Source organism: Pelophylax lessonae (assembly GCF_965119305.1).
Source record: "Pelophylax lessonae genome assembly, chromosome: 1".
NCBI lineage: Eukaryota > Metazoa > Chordata > Amphibia > Anura > Ranidae > Pelophylax > Pelophylax lessonae.
This window is the reverse complement of record NC_138768.1, coordinates 104,956,179-104,972,028: the sequence shown is the minus strand read 5'-3', so window position 1 is coordinate 104,972,028 and position 15,850 is coordinate 104,956,179. Positions and strand designations below refer to the sequence as shown.

The following is a 15,850-nucleotide window of genomic DNA, read 5'->3' as shown; positions in this document are numbered from 1 at the left end:
GAAGGGGTTAACTTTATTGGTGATCAGTGGGTTAAATGTATCCCTAGGGGCGTGATTCTAACTGTGGGGGGCGTGGCTTGTGATGTAACCACAGACATACGATCCTACATAGCAGGTTCGTATGATCTCTGCAGTTACATCAGGGAGAATGACAGGCGGCTTTGTTTACATTAGCCGCCTGCCTTTCTCCCTCTCCAGCAGGAGATCGCGAGTGACCGGCGGACATCGGAGCCGCCGGCCACTCGTGCGGGAATGTTAGTGAACGAATGGGGGCGGGAGTTCGCCCCCTAGAGGCTCATAGGCGAGCGATGTAGCCCTACATCGGTTTGCCTGTACGGGGCTGACTGCCGCAGTAAATAGTCATGCGGCGGTCGGCAAGCGTTTAATTCAAGGCCAAACACTGGCTGTGCAAAAACTGGATTTTTGACTTACCGTAAAATCCTTTTCTCTGAAGTTCATTGACAGAAGTAGTTCCATATCTTCTTGACCATTGGGTTACACTGCCCCCTACAGGATTAGGACACTAGGCAGGAAAAAGCTTAACCACGCCTATGGGGCAGTCCCTGCAGGCATACAGTGGGTACGGAAAGTATTCAGACCCCCTTAAATTTTTCACTCTGTTATATTGCAGCCATTTGCTAAAATCATTTAGGTTCATTCTTCTTCCTCATGAATGTACACATAGCACCCCATACTGACAGAAAAACACAGAATTGTTGACATTGTTGCAGATTTATTAAAAAAGAAAAACTGAAATATCACATGGTCCTAAGTATTCAGACCCTTTGCTGTGACACGCATATTTAACTCAGGTGCTTTCCATTTCTTCTGATCATCCTTGAGATGGTTCTACACCTTCATTTGAGTCCAGCTGTGTTTGATTATACTGATTGGACTTGATTAGGAAAGCCACACACCTGTCTATATAACACCTTCCAGATCACAATGCATGTCAGAGCAAATGAGAATCATGAGGTCAAGGGAACTGCCTGAATAGCTCAGAGACAGAATTGTGGCAAGGCACAGATCTGGCCAAGGTTACAAAAAGATTTCTGCTGCACTTAAGGTTCCTAAGAGCACAGTGGCCTCCATAATCCTCAAATGGAAGACGTTTGGGACGACCAGAACCCTTCCTAGAGCTGGCCGTCCGGCCAAACTGAGCTATCGGGGGAGAAGAGCCTTGGTGAGAGAGGTAAAGAAGAACCCAAAGATCACTGTGGCTGAGCTCCAGAGATGCAGTCAGGAGATGGGAGAAAGTTCTAGAAAGTCAACCATCACTGCAGCCCTCCACCAGTCGGGGCTTTATGGCAGAGTGGCCCGACGGAAGCCTCTCCTCAGTGTAAGACACATGAAAGCCCGCATGGAGTTTGCTAAAAAACACCTGAAGGACTCCAAGATGGTGAGAAATAAGATTCTCTGGTCTGATGAGACCAAAATAGAACTTTCTGGCCTTAATTCTAAGTGGTATGTGTGGAGAAAACCAGGCACTGCTCATCACCTGTCTAATACAGTCCCAACAGTGAAGCATGGTGGTGGCAGCATCATGCTGTGGGGTGTTTTTCAGCTGCAGGGACAGGACGACTGGTTGCAATCGAGGGAAAGATGAATGCGGCCAAGTACAGGGATATCTTGGACAAAAACCTTCTCCAGAGTGCTCTGGACCTCAGACTGGGCCGAAGGTTTACCTTCCAACAAGACAATGACCCTAAGCACACAGCTAATATAAGGAGTGGCTTCACAACAACTCAGTGACTGTTCTTGAATGGCCCAGCCAGAGCCCTGACTTAAACCCAATTGAGCATCTCTGGAGAGACCTAAAAATGGCTGTCCACCAACGTTTACCATCCAACCTGACAGAACTGGAGAGGATCTGCAAGGAGGAATGGCAGAGGATCCCCAAATCCAGGGGTGAAAGACTTGTTGCATCTTTCCCAAAAAGACTCCTGGCTGTATTAGATCAAAGGGGGCTTCTACTAAATACTGAGCAAAGGGTCTGAATACTTAGGACCATGTGATATTTCAGTTTTTCTTTTTTAATAAATCTGCAACAATGTCAACAATTCTGTGTTTTTCTGTCAGTATGGGGTGCTATGTGTACATTCATGAGGAAGAAGAATGAACCTAAATGGATTTTAGCAAATGGCTGCAATATAACAAAGAGTGAAAAATTTAAGGGGGTCTGAATACTTTCCGTACCCACTGTACATCCACACACTCTGCTATAGCCCTCAGTTTTGTTGAAAGCAGTGTTTAGAAGAAAAAAAAAACCCATCCCACTCATAATTAGAGGGGCGGGTGCTGCGTCTGCCAATGAACTTCAGAGAAAAGGATTTTACGGTAAATCGAAAATCAGTTTTCTCTATCGTTCATTGACAGACGCGGCTCCATATCTTCTTGACCTGGGACGTCCCAAAGCAGTATTTGCATGAGGGGTGGGAAAAACGCAAAGAATGTAATTCCCCAAAGGCTAAACTTAGCCAACCAGGTAACATGGAGCTCAACCAGGAACAACTGAAGCTCACCTAAAACAAACATACACCCTCAAGATAATAATGTCTCTTTTAAAAAGCAGCCTGCAAAACCTGCAGCCAAAAGAAGCCTCCGAGGATACCAACACATCCACCTTATAGAACTTTGTGAATGTGTGGACCGACGACCAAGTTGGCATCTTGCAAATGTGCATCACTGACGCCTGATGGCGAAACGCCCAAGAGGCACTCAGCGCCCTAGTAGAATGCGCCTTCACAAGGAAAGGAGCAGCCAGACTCTTCAGTGAATAAGCTTGAACCACAATCTGCCTCATCCATCTGGATATGGTCGCAGAAGATGCAGCCAAACCTTTGAGGTCCTTAGGTAAGGACAGAGTCTGATTTCCTGAAAGATTCAGTAGCCGCCAGGTAAACTTTAACTGCCTGAACCACATCCAAAGAATGCAAAGCAATTTCATTGGGATGCTTGGCCTTAGGACAGAGTGAAGGCAGCACAATATCTTCATTCAGATGAAAATCAGAAACCACCTTAGGAAAGAACAACTGATTAGGTCGAAGTACCACTTTATCTCTGTGGACCACCAGATAAGGTGAACGGTAGGACAACGCCAATTTAGATACTCTGCGAGCAGTAATAGCCACCAAAAAGGCAACCTTCTGTGACAGTGTAAGCAGAGGAATCTCCTTAATGTTTTCAAAAGGAGGTTTTTGAAGAACGGATAACACCAGATTAAGATCCCACGGAGGTAGCGGGGAGCGCCTCAGAGGAGCCATATCGCTAACCCCTTGAATAAAAGCGTGAAATAAAGCATGCGTAGCTAAAGGTCATTGGAAAAATACAACCAAAGCCGACACTTGGCCTTTAATGGTGCCCAAAACCAACTTCTGTTCAACCCCTTTTTGAAGAAAGGTCAAAATCCTAGCCGACGAAAAGAGGCGAGGATGCACCTTCAGTGATTCACACCATGAAATGTACGATTTCCACGTACGATGATAGATCTTCCAGGAAGTAGACTTCCTGGCCTTCAATAGTGTAGGAATCACAGAATCAGAAATACCTCTATCCTTCAACACCTGGATTTCAACAGCCACGCCGTTAAAGCCAGCGACTGTAAGGCAGGATGAAAGATTGGCCCTTGAGACAGCAGATCTTCCCTGAGAGGAAGTCTCCAATGAGCATCGGCGACCAACCTTACCAGATCTGCGTACCAAGACCGGCGAGGCCAGTCTGGAGCCACCAGAATGACTGGAATCCCTTCCACCTCTATATTGCGCAGAAGCCTCGGCAGGAGTTTTAGCCAGGATCTCGGCCACCTCCTGGGCCGCCAAGACACTTTTTGTGCCCCCTTGATGATTGATGTAAGCCACGGCAGTGGCACTGTCCGATTGAATCCGGACTGGACAACCCTGTAAGCTAGTTTTCCAGTGACTCAGGCAAAGCTTTAACGCTCTGAGTTCCAGGATAATGATCGGAAGTATGGACTCTTCTACCATCCAGGACCCCTGGACGCAGAGCTTCCCCAGCCGGACAGGCTGGCATCTGTGGTTACCAAAGTCCAATACAGTGGAAGGAAAGACTTGCCCTGGCATAGTGCTAACGAGTGAAGCCACCATAACAGGGCAATCCTTGTGTTGCGACCAAATCATAGTGTCCAAGGACTTTGGATCTTTGTTCCATTTGACAAGAGTCTCCCAATGTAAGGGTCTTGTGTGGAACTGCGCAAACAGAACCACCTAGAAGGTTGACACTGGAATTCAATCTTGTAACCCGTTCAGTTCGTGGACCCATTTGTCCTGAATCAAGAAGTCCACGGTTCCGCAAAGAAGCGAAGACGTCCCCCCACCCCAGAAATGTGTAAGGGTATCCCTTCATGCAGACAAGGATTTGTCCGCAGATCCAGATTGACCTGTTCTCGGCTTACCCGACCATGGCTTCTTGGAACCCCCAGAAGATCTGAATGGCTTAGCTCTTTTCTCCAGCGTACAAAAGGGCCACCTATGAGCAGTAAATGAAGATCCCCCCGTCTATTACGCGGTGCCTTGCCCTTGATGGATTGGGGTAGAAGAGTACTCTGCCCACCCGTAAGGCCTTTGATCAACTCATCCAGGGAGGATCCAAAACAACCTGTCCCCCATAAAGGGAAGGTCAGAAAGAGCCTTTTTGGAAGCCTGGTCCACAGACCAGCTTTTAAGCCACACTATGAGCCTAATAGCAATCCCCACTGCAGACACTCTGGCTACCAGTCGAGGCCCATCCAACGATGCATCACATATATACACAAGGGCTTGAACCATTTGGTCCGTTAGCTCTATCAGGCCCGGTGAGAGCTGCTCCGTTTCAAAGTCCCCTTTTAGCAACTTCGCCCATTCTGTGATGGTCTGACACCAAAGTGATCACAAAGACCGGTTTTAGTATGGAGCCCGCAAACGCATGCAAATGGGGGACAGAGATTCAATCCGTCTATCCACTGGGTCTGTAAATACTGGGGACTCTTCCACCAGGACCACAGTGGACTTGTTTAGTCTGGAAACTGGATGATCCACCTTAGGTGGCACGGTCCACCTAGTGGAAACCGCATCCGCCTTTTAAAGCGCTTAGGCACCACTAACATTTGTTTGATGCGCCCCCACTGTTCATTGACAATTTGTCAAAAATTTCCGGACAGGCAAACACCTTGCCCGACCTCTGGGATTTGCGGGTGCCAAAAGACACTTGCGTCCCTGATGCTGTGGACTCAGCCGCCATTTTTAAGGTTTCCCACACTGACACTACAAGTGCCTCTACCAGCGCACTTTCCCACGCACTAACTAAAAAAAAAAAAAAAATTGTCTTACAAAAAAAGACTGCAGTCCTAGCAGGGAACTAGGTCCTACTCCTAAACTAGGCAGAAACAGAGGGCTATAGCAGAGTGTGTGGGTGTATGCCTGCATGGACTGCCCCCCATAGGCGTGGCAAAGCTTTTTCCTACCTAGTGTCCTACTCCTGTAGGGGGCAGCATAACCCAATGGTCAAGAAGATATGGAGCTGCGTCTGTCAATGAATGATAGAGAAAAACATTCTCCCATTTGTCTTATTCTAAAAAGTACAGATGCCCAATGATACCACAGCATAGGCAGCCTCTAGGAACTGTAGAGTATGCTGACTTACCGGTCCAACTTTCCTACATCCCGATACCACAATTATCTTTGGGCACTATACAGACTGTCACCAAAACAAATAGAGGGGAGAACCAGAGAGCAATAAAATCTTGGGAGAGTCTGTAATGACATTCAGCAGAAACATTTTAAAACTGTCCCATTAAGAGCCAATCCCTCTGATCAAGCCACGTACCTATGGCGTAACACATAAGGGGCAAAGCTGGTGAAACACAACAAGGTTACAGGAAGCAGGCCAGGAGATCACGTTGTCGAGTGCCGATAGTAACATTAAGCACACTCCATCTCTTTAAAGGGGACAGTTTCAAAAGATCTGTTTCTGCCGAATGTCACTACAGACCGTAGTCTCAATGTAGATTGCCTCCAGTGGTGCATCCTGGAATGGTAAATGTTCTATATCTGCGGTGCATCAGTATTGTGCACATTTACATGTGAGTGCGTTCTCATTTTGGTAATTAATAGATTTTTCTTTTTATGCACTATTATGGTCTTTATACTTTGTCTTTGAACACTATCTTTGGGATTTGAAAGATTTACAATTATTGCCCAAAAGGAATTGTTGAGAGAATTCAGGTTTATGCTATACCAAGGAATTCTTTTAAATTATACGGACAGGTGCCATTTGACCTTTTTGGGATCAATAAATGATATGAGCTGCTAATGGTGGCAGTGTGTGTATCACATGAAGATAAATTGCGAATCAAAGAACTGGAAAGATTTGGTCTGGTATTTTCACATGCAGGACATTTTATACATGTATTTAATGTCCTTATTTTTTTTTCTGTGGTGTATGTTGTATTACAAGAGGTTTAATATGCAGCAATAAATTGTTTGGTTAAAATATTGGTTATTGGTGTGTGGAACATGTGAGATTTTAGCAGAAGCATATATAAATATAGAAGGTTCACAATAGAATGTGTTTATTTTCACAGTGGTTGTGCAGGAGTGTTGGGAGAGGCTACGGAAATCTAGGCCTTAAATTTGAAAATAAAGAATGCTCAAGCAAACCATATCCACAGTTACCTGCAGCATTCCCCCTGAGCCCCAAGTCATTATGACAGGCAAAGCTTTAGCACTTCCTGATAATGATGAAGTTGGACCCCCCCCCCCCCCTCACTGCCTCCTGAAAATTCTTACTTTTGGAGGTAGCCATTAGTGATGGACAAATAGGAATGTTCGTGGGGGAAAACGGTGCAGGGGGAAAGCGGTGCAGGAGGGAAAGCCAAGCACTGACACCACACAGAAGTAATGTAACAGCAAGAAATTAGAAGCTGCTGCAGGTATGCGACAGTGACATTATAAGCAATGTTATAAGTTACTCCATCTTACCTGAATCCATGGTTCAGCCATGTTTTTGTAAGCAGAGGGAATCTGTTGAACCCCATAATGAGTCAGGTTTAAATTGGAATCCTCTGACCTTCTTTGGGATCCAGCTGTAGGCTGCTGCTGTTGTAGAGGTTGCTGTTGAGCAGCCCGCAGAACAGGAGGAGGAGAATCCACAGGAGTTAGCATTTCATGGCTAAAAAAAGGCATGAACAAAAAAATATATTAAGGTTTCCCTTTTATAAGGCAGTATCTAACATTATTAATGCATGTACCCTATACAAAAAAAAGTCCCCTTCTCTCACATTTACATTTGTTCCCCCCCACTGTTTATAAATGGTTTTACACTCTATTTTGTTCATTACTTTTAAAGTAATACTAAAAAGTCTTTTTTTGTTGTTTAAAAATAATAAACACGTCATACTTACCTGCTCTGTGCTCATTGGCTCACTGATTGCCAGCAGCAGAAGCCAATGGTGTCCACTGTATCTCTCAGCCAATCAGGAGGGAGAGTCCCGGACAGCTGAGTCTCTTGTGCAACATCGCTGGATCGAGATGGGGCTCAGGTAAGTAATAGGGAGGCTGCTGCACACAGAAGTATATTTTTATCTTAATGCATAGAATGCATCTCCTCCCCATCTTGTTCCAGACACAGAAGTGTAGGATGTCACTTCTGGCCAGGGGCTGGGAAAGAATGTAATGCAATGCATTCTGTACTGCATTACATTCAGTGGAGCATAGGAGAGATATCCAGGGTCTTATTAGAGAGAACCGGTCACAAAAAAAAAAAAAAAAAAAACAAACAAACACACACATAGGGGACTTTGTCCCCTATATAATTTGGGGGGGGGGGGGGGGTGTTTAATTAGCCGCTTGATAGCTGTATACTGAACATATACAGCGGCAAGATGGCTCTGCTGCGCAGGGTCTGGGGCTGCTGGCGTGCCTTTTCCTGCTGTGATTAGATACAGCGGAAGCTGATCTGTGGGTGCCGCGGACTCTATGCCTGCTGATACCCGCTGATCGTTAGGCAGAGAGCCAGAAGTCTGGAGTCAAGGAAAATCTCCCCAGTGGGGCACAGACAATGTAACTTGACATTTTAACTACAAACAAATCTAGAAAAAAATTGTCAAGACTTGAGCTTTAAATTAAATACTAGAAAGCACATACTCCATTGACTGCAAAGACAGAATAAGACAGTTCCTGAACACTGACCTGTAGAAGTCCTGGGTTCTCCATTTTGAACGGCAGAGGGGACAAATGAGAGGTTCCCTATTTCGCCGACACTCCTCTGCCCCTAAAACAATGGAAACCAAGTTCAATGCAAATTCACTTTAAAATCAACAAAAACATGCCTTATGTAAAAAAAAGTGCTAACTGCATTGAGCAACCACCTGACTTCTGTCATTTTCCAAGAGCAAGCCTGAAAAGAAAAAGGACCGGATTCTATGGGCAACAAAAACACATCATAAAACAGGCTTCATGTACCATTAATAATGCACAGGATAGCTGCTTTTAGCGTGTGCAAGCCTTGGGGTGATGTAAGGAGTGTATTCATTTTACAATACAGTTACTTCAAGAGAAAATTTTTAAAAATTTCTTCTGAATCTGATATTTTCACCTGGCCAGGCAAATAAACCTGTTGTCAACCAGTAACATTATATCTCTAATTCTGTTTTGGGAACTCAAGAATATATATATATATATATATATACACACACACACACACACACACACCAGTAAGACTTGTATAATGTGGCGTGATTGCATTGGGACCCCTTAACAAGCTAAAGTCTCTCAAGCTGACTTTACACTGGTCACCCTGCATTTATTCAAATAAAATGAATGTAAAATGCTTTTTGTTTTTTAACTGCTACTTCGCTAAAGAATGTGCATAACCATTACATGGCAATGTAGGATAGAAATACTAAAATGTTTGGAACCACAAGATGGCAGTATTGGCACAATTTTAACAGTCAGTTGGCATCAGTAAACTGCAATCCGGTTGTATTTTTTTATGGGTTTCTGCACTTTTGCATTTCCTTTGATTTCTGTCCTCTGCCTAATGATCGGATATAAAAAAAAAAAAAAAAAAAAAAAAAAAAGTCTTTAGCAACCTTCCCTTTTAGCAGAGATCACTGGACCAATGCAATTTACATCTTTGAATCACACGTCTGGCTTTAAAAGAGCCAGAAACACTAATTTTGTATTTCAGAACCATCTTTTAAAATTTGTTTTTTTGCATCTACCACCAATTTGTGAATACCAGTAAGCACAAGTTAGGCTTCCACTCGTTTTATTTATGCAAAATATTTGAATTTTGAGACAATTCCATTTGCCAGGTTTTTTTTCTACTAGACCAGGGGTCTCCAAACTGCAGCCATGGGGCAGTATACGGCCCTTGGGGCACTTTCCCTCCCACTGACACCAACGGGGCAATATTGCTCTCATTGTCACCAATGATAGAGTACTATTCCTCAAACTGACACCAACTATGAGGCACTATTATTCCCACTGACACCAACAATGGAGCAATAATCATCCCACTGAGAGCAAGGATGGGGCACTACTAATCCCACTGACACCAACAATAGGGCACCATTTATCCCACTGACAAGCGATAGGGCACTATTCCCCCCCTTATACTAAAGATACACTGTTTACTCTCACTGAGGGCGGGAAATCGGCTTTAAAGTGGAAGCCAACTCAAGACCTAACTAATCTTAAATCTACTCCCAGCCCTATTTTAAGCTATCTACCCTATAAAAAGTTAAGATGTCTATTATCGAGTTTGTATATGACCGGATTAAGTGTAGAGGAGGGACAGCTGACAACGGCTCCCCCATTTTAGGCTTATGGGTGACTATTACCCAGGCTCCTGCAACCGGTGATCTCTCTTCTACGTGGAAGCTGGCGCTGGAGAGAACATGTGGCCGAAACAGAGCAACTTCAGTATTGACATCTTTCATTTTACAGGGTAGATAGGCCTTAAATGGGGGTTGGAGCAGCTTTAAGCTTAGTCGGTAAAACTGAAGTGTAATGCAAGTCAAACCTTGACTTGGGAAATCTCATTGACGACCTACCATTATCTTTATTATATAATCTTTATTAGAGTTTAATATGAAAGTTAGCAGGCTCTCTAAAGTGAGGGATGGCGTGTGTTTGCTAGAGGCCAACATACTAGAAGGTTTAAAATTGGTCTAGAACAGGGGTCTCCAAACTTTCTAAACAAAGGGCCAGTTGACTTTCCTCCTGACATACATACACACACACACACACACTTCACTAACAGTTGAAGCAGCTGTGTGCGCGGTACAAACTGTATGAAGCCTCACCTACATACACAGTATACAGCGTTGTGTTCCGGCATACACAGTATACAGCGTTGTGTTCCGACAGTGGAATGGGAACTTCTGGTCTCACTCCCGGAACAAAATAGAGTTGGGCTGAGCACTCCTTAGCCATCTGCAGGCATGGAATACAAAGTTCCCTGTGAATGACTAAGCAACACTCAATTTAGTTCTGGGAGTGGGGGGGAAGAAGAAGATCAATCCCACAGCTGGAATACGGTGCTACATACTTTATGTAACTGATACTACATACAGTTTATACAGTGTTCCCATACTTTGCAACTGTTTGTTAAGCTAATAGTTCGTTTGGATAAGCTTGGTCCAAACAAACTAAGCTTCCACTAAAACCTGGAGTTTGGATACAAGAGTTGTAAGATGTTAGAAGCCCCATTTAATGCATTTGAGAGTGACAAACCTATATCTGCCGTGTGAACCAAGCAGTGCCTATTTCCACCACATATCTAAAAAGTCTAAGGGGGTGCACAAGGGAAGACAGTGTAGTCCAGGCCTGTGCTACAGTGACATGCAGAAGAGTGGGTGACGTACAGATTGACATGCAGTGGTGGTGTAGCTTGTTTCTGCAGCCTTCTTCACATACAATCAGGCTCTCCTCATCCAGCATGCCCAGCAGGCAGATCGGACACATTTGTTCATCTTCATCTTTTATGCTGTGGATTAAAACAAACAATGGTCACACACCTAATTTCTTACAATATAAAAGAAAAAAAAAAAAAAGCATCAAATGGCTCTAATAGTACATATGTGAGAAAGGGGTTCAAGAATGTAAGGAAAAACTGGATTTTTGTCTTACCGTAAAATCCTTTTCTCTGATGTTCATTGACGGATGCAGCTCCAGAATCTTCTTGACCATTGGGTTATGCTTCCCCTACAGGAGTAGAATACTAGGCAGGTAAAAGCTTTACCACACCTATGGGGCAATCCTTGCAGTTTGTTGCAAGCAGTGGCAGAAGAAATATAACCCAACTCAAAATAGAGGGAAGGTGCTGTGTCCGTCAATGAACATTAGAGAAAAGGATTTTACGGTAAGACAAAAAAACAATTTTCTCTTTCGTTCATTGGCAGACACAGCTCCAGAATCTTCTTGACCATTCGGACGTCCCAAAGCAGTGTCAAACATGAGAAGTGGGAAAAAACACAGCAGAAACAAATTCCCAAAGGCTAAACCTAGCCAACCAGGTAACATGGAGCTTACCTGAAAATACACCCTCAGAGGCCCAGATCCTCTCAAAACAGCAGCCTGCAAAACTTTGCGGCCAAAAGCAGCTCCTGCAGATGCCAACACATCTACTTTGTAAAATTTTGTGAAAGCGTGCGCAAACGACGAGGTAGCCGCCCTGCAAACCTGCATCACTGACGCCTGATAGCGGAAGGCCCAGGAGGCACCAAGCACCCGTATAGAATGCGCCTTAACAAGGAAAGGAGGAACCTGACCCTCAATTGAATAGGCCTGCACTAAAGTCTGATCCATCTGGAAATGGTCGCAGCTAACACGGCCAACCCCTTGCAAGGTCCATCCACAAGGACAAAAAGCAATTCCCATTTCCTAAATTACTCGGTTGCTGCCAGGTACACCGTGATCGCCCGAACCACATCCAGAGAATGCAAGGCAATCTCCTTAGGATGCTTAGGCCAATGGGTCAGACAAAGTCTGATCGCCTGCAGTTCCAGTACGTTGATCAGTAGCCTGGACCCCTCCAGAGTCCAAACTCCTGAGCATGGTCAGTGCACAAAACACCTCCCCGCCCATACAGGCTGGCATCCGTGGTGATAACCGTCCAGTACAGGGGAAGGAAGGATTTTCCCTGTCGAAGAGCCAGAGAGCAAACCACCAAATCAGGGACACTTGACAGGATCAGATCGTCCAGAGACTGGATTCTTGTCCCCATTGGCAAGAATCTCTCTGCAGAGGTCTTGTATGGAACTGTGCAAATGGAACCGCCTCGAAGGTAGACACCATTAGGGCCAGCCCCCGCATGCAAGTCTGGAGAGACGACCGATGGCTGGATAACCGAAGTCAAATGCCATCCTGCAGCTTCTAGAACTTGTCCAGCGGAAGAAAGACCCTGGCTAAGGCTGAGTCCAGAGTCAGACTCCAACTTGATGGCCAGAACCAGAGCAGACTTCTGAAAATTCCACCCGCACTCCTGCAGAGTCCGCACAGTGATGTCTAGGTTTTCCAGTAGAGCAGTAGGAGACTCAGGTTGTAGAAAATCGCCCAGGTACCCCAGCACCGCAATCCCCCACTGTCGCAACAATGCTAACACCAGGGCCAACACTTTGGTGAACCCCCAAGGAGCGGAGGAGAGCCCAAAGGGTAACGCCACAAATTGGCAAAGTGGAAAAAGCGCTGATGTCTGACACATCGGAATATGGAGGTAAGCGTCCTTGATAATCGATAGAGGCTAGAAGATCCCCTTGATAAAGGGATGCCACTACTGAACGGATGGACTCCATCCGGAACTTCTGTACCCGCACAAAGCGGTTCAGGGATTTGAGATCCAGGATTGGACAAACTTTGCCTTCGTTCCTGGGAACTGTAAACAAGTTTGAATAACAACCCTGAAAAAGTTTGAGTTTGGAACTGGTACTGCCCCGAAGAGACCACGCAAGTGGTCTAGGGACAAACGCAGTTTGGAAGGAAAAAACCTCTCTGGAGTATGAAACCGAAAATTCGATCTTGTAGCCGGACTGAATCAGCTCGTGGACCATAGAGGTCCACAGGTCCGGAAAAAAATGAAGATGTCCCCCCACCCTAGATAAGCGTGAGGGCGTCCTTTCAGGCAGAGGACTTGTCTGCAGGTCTGGAAAAATCTAATCTCGGCTTACCAGGCCAGGACCTCTTGGAACCTCCGGACACGTTCCCAATGGATTTGGATCCTTTTTCTTGAGACCCTGAGAGACTAAAAAAAAAAACACTTATAAGCCGAGAAAGAAGGACCATGTCTGCGACAAGATGCCTTGCTCCTGGAAGCCTGTGGGAGGAGAGTACTCTTCCCACCCTGTTACTCCCTTTACGATTTTATTGAGGGAAGACACAAACAGGCGATCACCACAAAAGGGAGATCTGCAAAGGCCTTCTTGGAAGCTTAGTCCGCAGACCAGCATTTCAGCCATATATCATGCGCCAAAGGACCACTGCTGTCACAGACAGCATACAAACTGCCAGGGAGGCATCACAGATAAACTAATCCCTGGACCAACAGGGATTTAATTGTGCCACATACTCACTAGAGTATGTGGCACAATTAAATGCGTGTGAATATGTATCATTATCTTGATTTCATCAGTTTTAATGATTTATATGCAAAATTGTATGCACAAATAAAACATTGTTATTTTTAATGAATTTTTCGAGTCAGTATGTGGCACAATTAAATCCCCGTCTGCCCAGGTGTGCTAGATCACATTCCCTGTATTGTTCCCATTATTCCTTTACCTTATATTCCACTAGTACACCCGGATCCTGCCTATTTTCTAATTTGTATTTGGGGATGGTTCCTCGCATTTAGCCGGCCATTCTCCATACAATCTTTAATCCCTGGATCAACTAGTCCGCCAGCTTCGCAAAGGCAGGGGGAAGCTGTTTCCCCCTCCAGATCCTGGCGCAAAAGCTTAGCTCACTCTGTTAAGGTCTGGGACACCAATGCAATGGTGAACACCGGCCTAAGGACTGAACCGGCCATAGTAAACGTGACGGACCAAGGTCTACGCCTTCCAATCAAAAGGGTCTTTAGAAGCCGGAGACTCCTCCATCGGAATCAGGGTGGATTTGTTCAGCCTGGAAATCAATCACAGGTGGGACCGTTCACTTTAGCTGGGACTCTTCAAAGGGGTACCTTCTAGCAAAACGCTTAGGAACCACCACATTGCGTTTAGGGAAACCTCATTGATTTGCAACAATTTTGTCAAAATAGGCAGTAAAAGGAAAAACTTTTGCCCCTTTTGAGGATTTTCTGGCACCGAAGGTGACCGGCGCCTCCGACACAGCTGCATCCTCCATTTTTAAAGTTTCCCGCACTGATACAACCAGTGCCTCCACCAGCGCATTCTCATGCTCGGCTGTAGTGGAAGAGGAATCATCCTCACTATCAGAGCACTCAGGGTGCGTGGACGCAGAACCCAGTAGGGTGACTTGTGTCCGTGGTGGCCAGATCAGACTCAGAATCTGAAGAGACAGAGGAGGGTGGGGGACGCTTTTTTTCTGGTTCTGTTCGGCAGGACCAAAATCAACCTTGGACACCAATGACTCCAGAGCCACCGCCATTACAGACAGGGTGGACTGGGACCCAGAAGGGCCCGCCACCTCTGAAAGGTGATCAGGGGGGTGAAATTTGCTGAAAGAGGAAGTCCAGGAGTCAGCACTAGAGGTCCACCGCCACAGTCACTGCCTACAAGGTTTCAAAAACATGGCCGCCGTGCTAATCAATGTGAAACTATAGGAAAATGGCCACCAGAATACACAAACATGGCCGCCGAACACACAGCTAGCCACCCACGGCAAAATGGCGGGCCCACGCGACTCCCAGAACCTACAGGAGATGTCTGTACAGTAAAGGTGGGCCCTGGGAGGAGCCCCCACAAGGACACCCCCTCCCAACAGACAGCGCATTCGGCTTCCAGTGGTAGGCCCCCCTCCCCATCGCAAAAACGCACCTGGACAGGTATGCCCACTCTGAGAGGAACAGGAGGGGGGGGAGCTAGGTGTGGGTAGATGGGGGTAGTCCACGGGACCCCGATATGGGGGGGGGGGGGGGGGAGAACGCTGTGTGGGAAGGAGGGGAACCCGTGGGTCTGACCATCCCAGGGAGAGGCCCACAGCCACCCCAAAAGGCCACCAGGAAATTGGGGGGGACACTACTTAACATACCATGGACCCGGGTGGGCACCGCTCCAGGCAGACCACCTCTCCATCAGAATGGGGGTGCTGCAGGCCAGGAGGCACGCTGCGACTCAGGCCCAGACCAGGTCGTAAGCATCCGATTTTTTTTTTGGTGTGTGAAACACACTCAAAAGACTTACACCCGGTGCATAAAAAAGTGCACACACGCAAACGTGAGACACACAAAAAGTGCACAAGGCGTACACATGGCCCTCCTCCGAAGAGGAAGGGCCCTGACCCTGATCCCCCGGGGCGCGAAGCTCCTGACAGGGACTGAGGTACTCACTTTGGTCCACCCAGCCGAAGCCGGGCAAACCCCATTCTTCAGGGGGACTGCCGAAACAGCCCACCCCGAGTACTAGGTGGGGCTCCCCCGAAGGGAGACCCCATGGGAGAGGGCGAACTAAGCCAAAAGGCCATATCCACCCCCACCCAAGACTTACAGGGCAGGCCCGAGGACCTACGCCATCCAAGTCGTGCAAGTGACAACCAAAAAGGGACACACGTGAACACACAAACAAAGAAAAAACGGAGTGGGGAAAAGGGAAGTGGAGAAGTGCTGGGTAGTGCCTAAGTGCAAGACCTCGGCAGGCCCCCCGGCCAGGAATAAAAAAATTCCTCTGGTGTTGGCC

The 15,850-nt window shown here is 46.3% G+C and overlaps 1 protein-coding gene across 2 annotated transcripts in view; it reads right to left on the bottom strand.

The window, feature by feature from the left end:
* Positions 1-15,850, bottom strand: part of MAP3K1 (mitogen-activated protein kinase kinase kinase 1) — a 130,928-nt gene that overhangs the window by 31,916 nt on the left and 83,162 nt on the right. For both annotated transcript variants that reach the window (XM_082257625.1, XM_082257624.1), the window contains exons 7-9: positions 10,865-10,986; positions 8,184-8,265; positions 6,975-7,164 (exon numbers count right to left, since the gene is read on the bottom strand). In XM_082257625.1, coding sequence (XP_082113751.1) covers positions 6,975-7,164; positions 8,184-8,265; positions 10,865-10,986 — 394 coding nt within the window. The remainder of the gene's footprint in view (positions 1-6,974; positions 7,165-8,183; positions 8,266-10,864; positions 10,987-15,850) is intronic.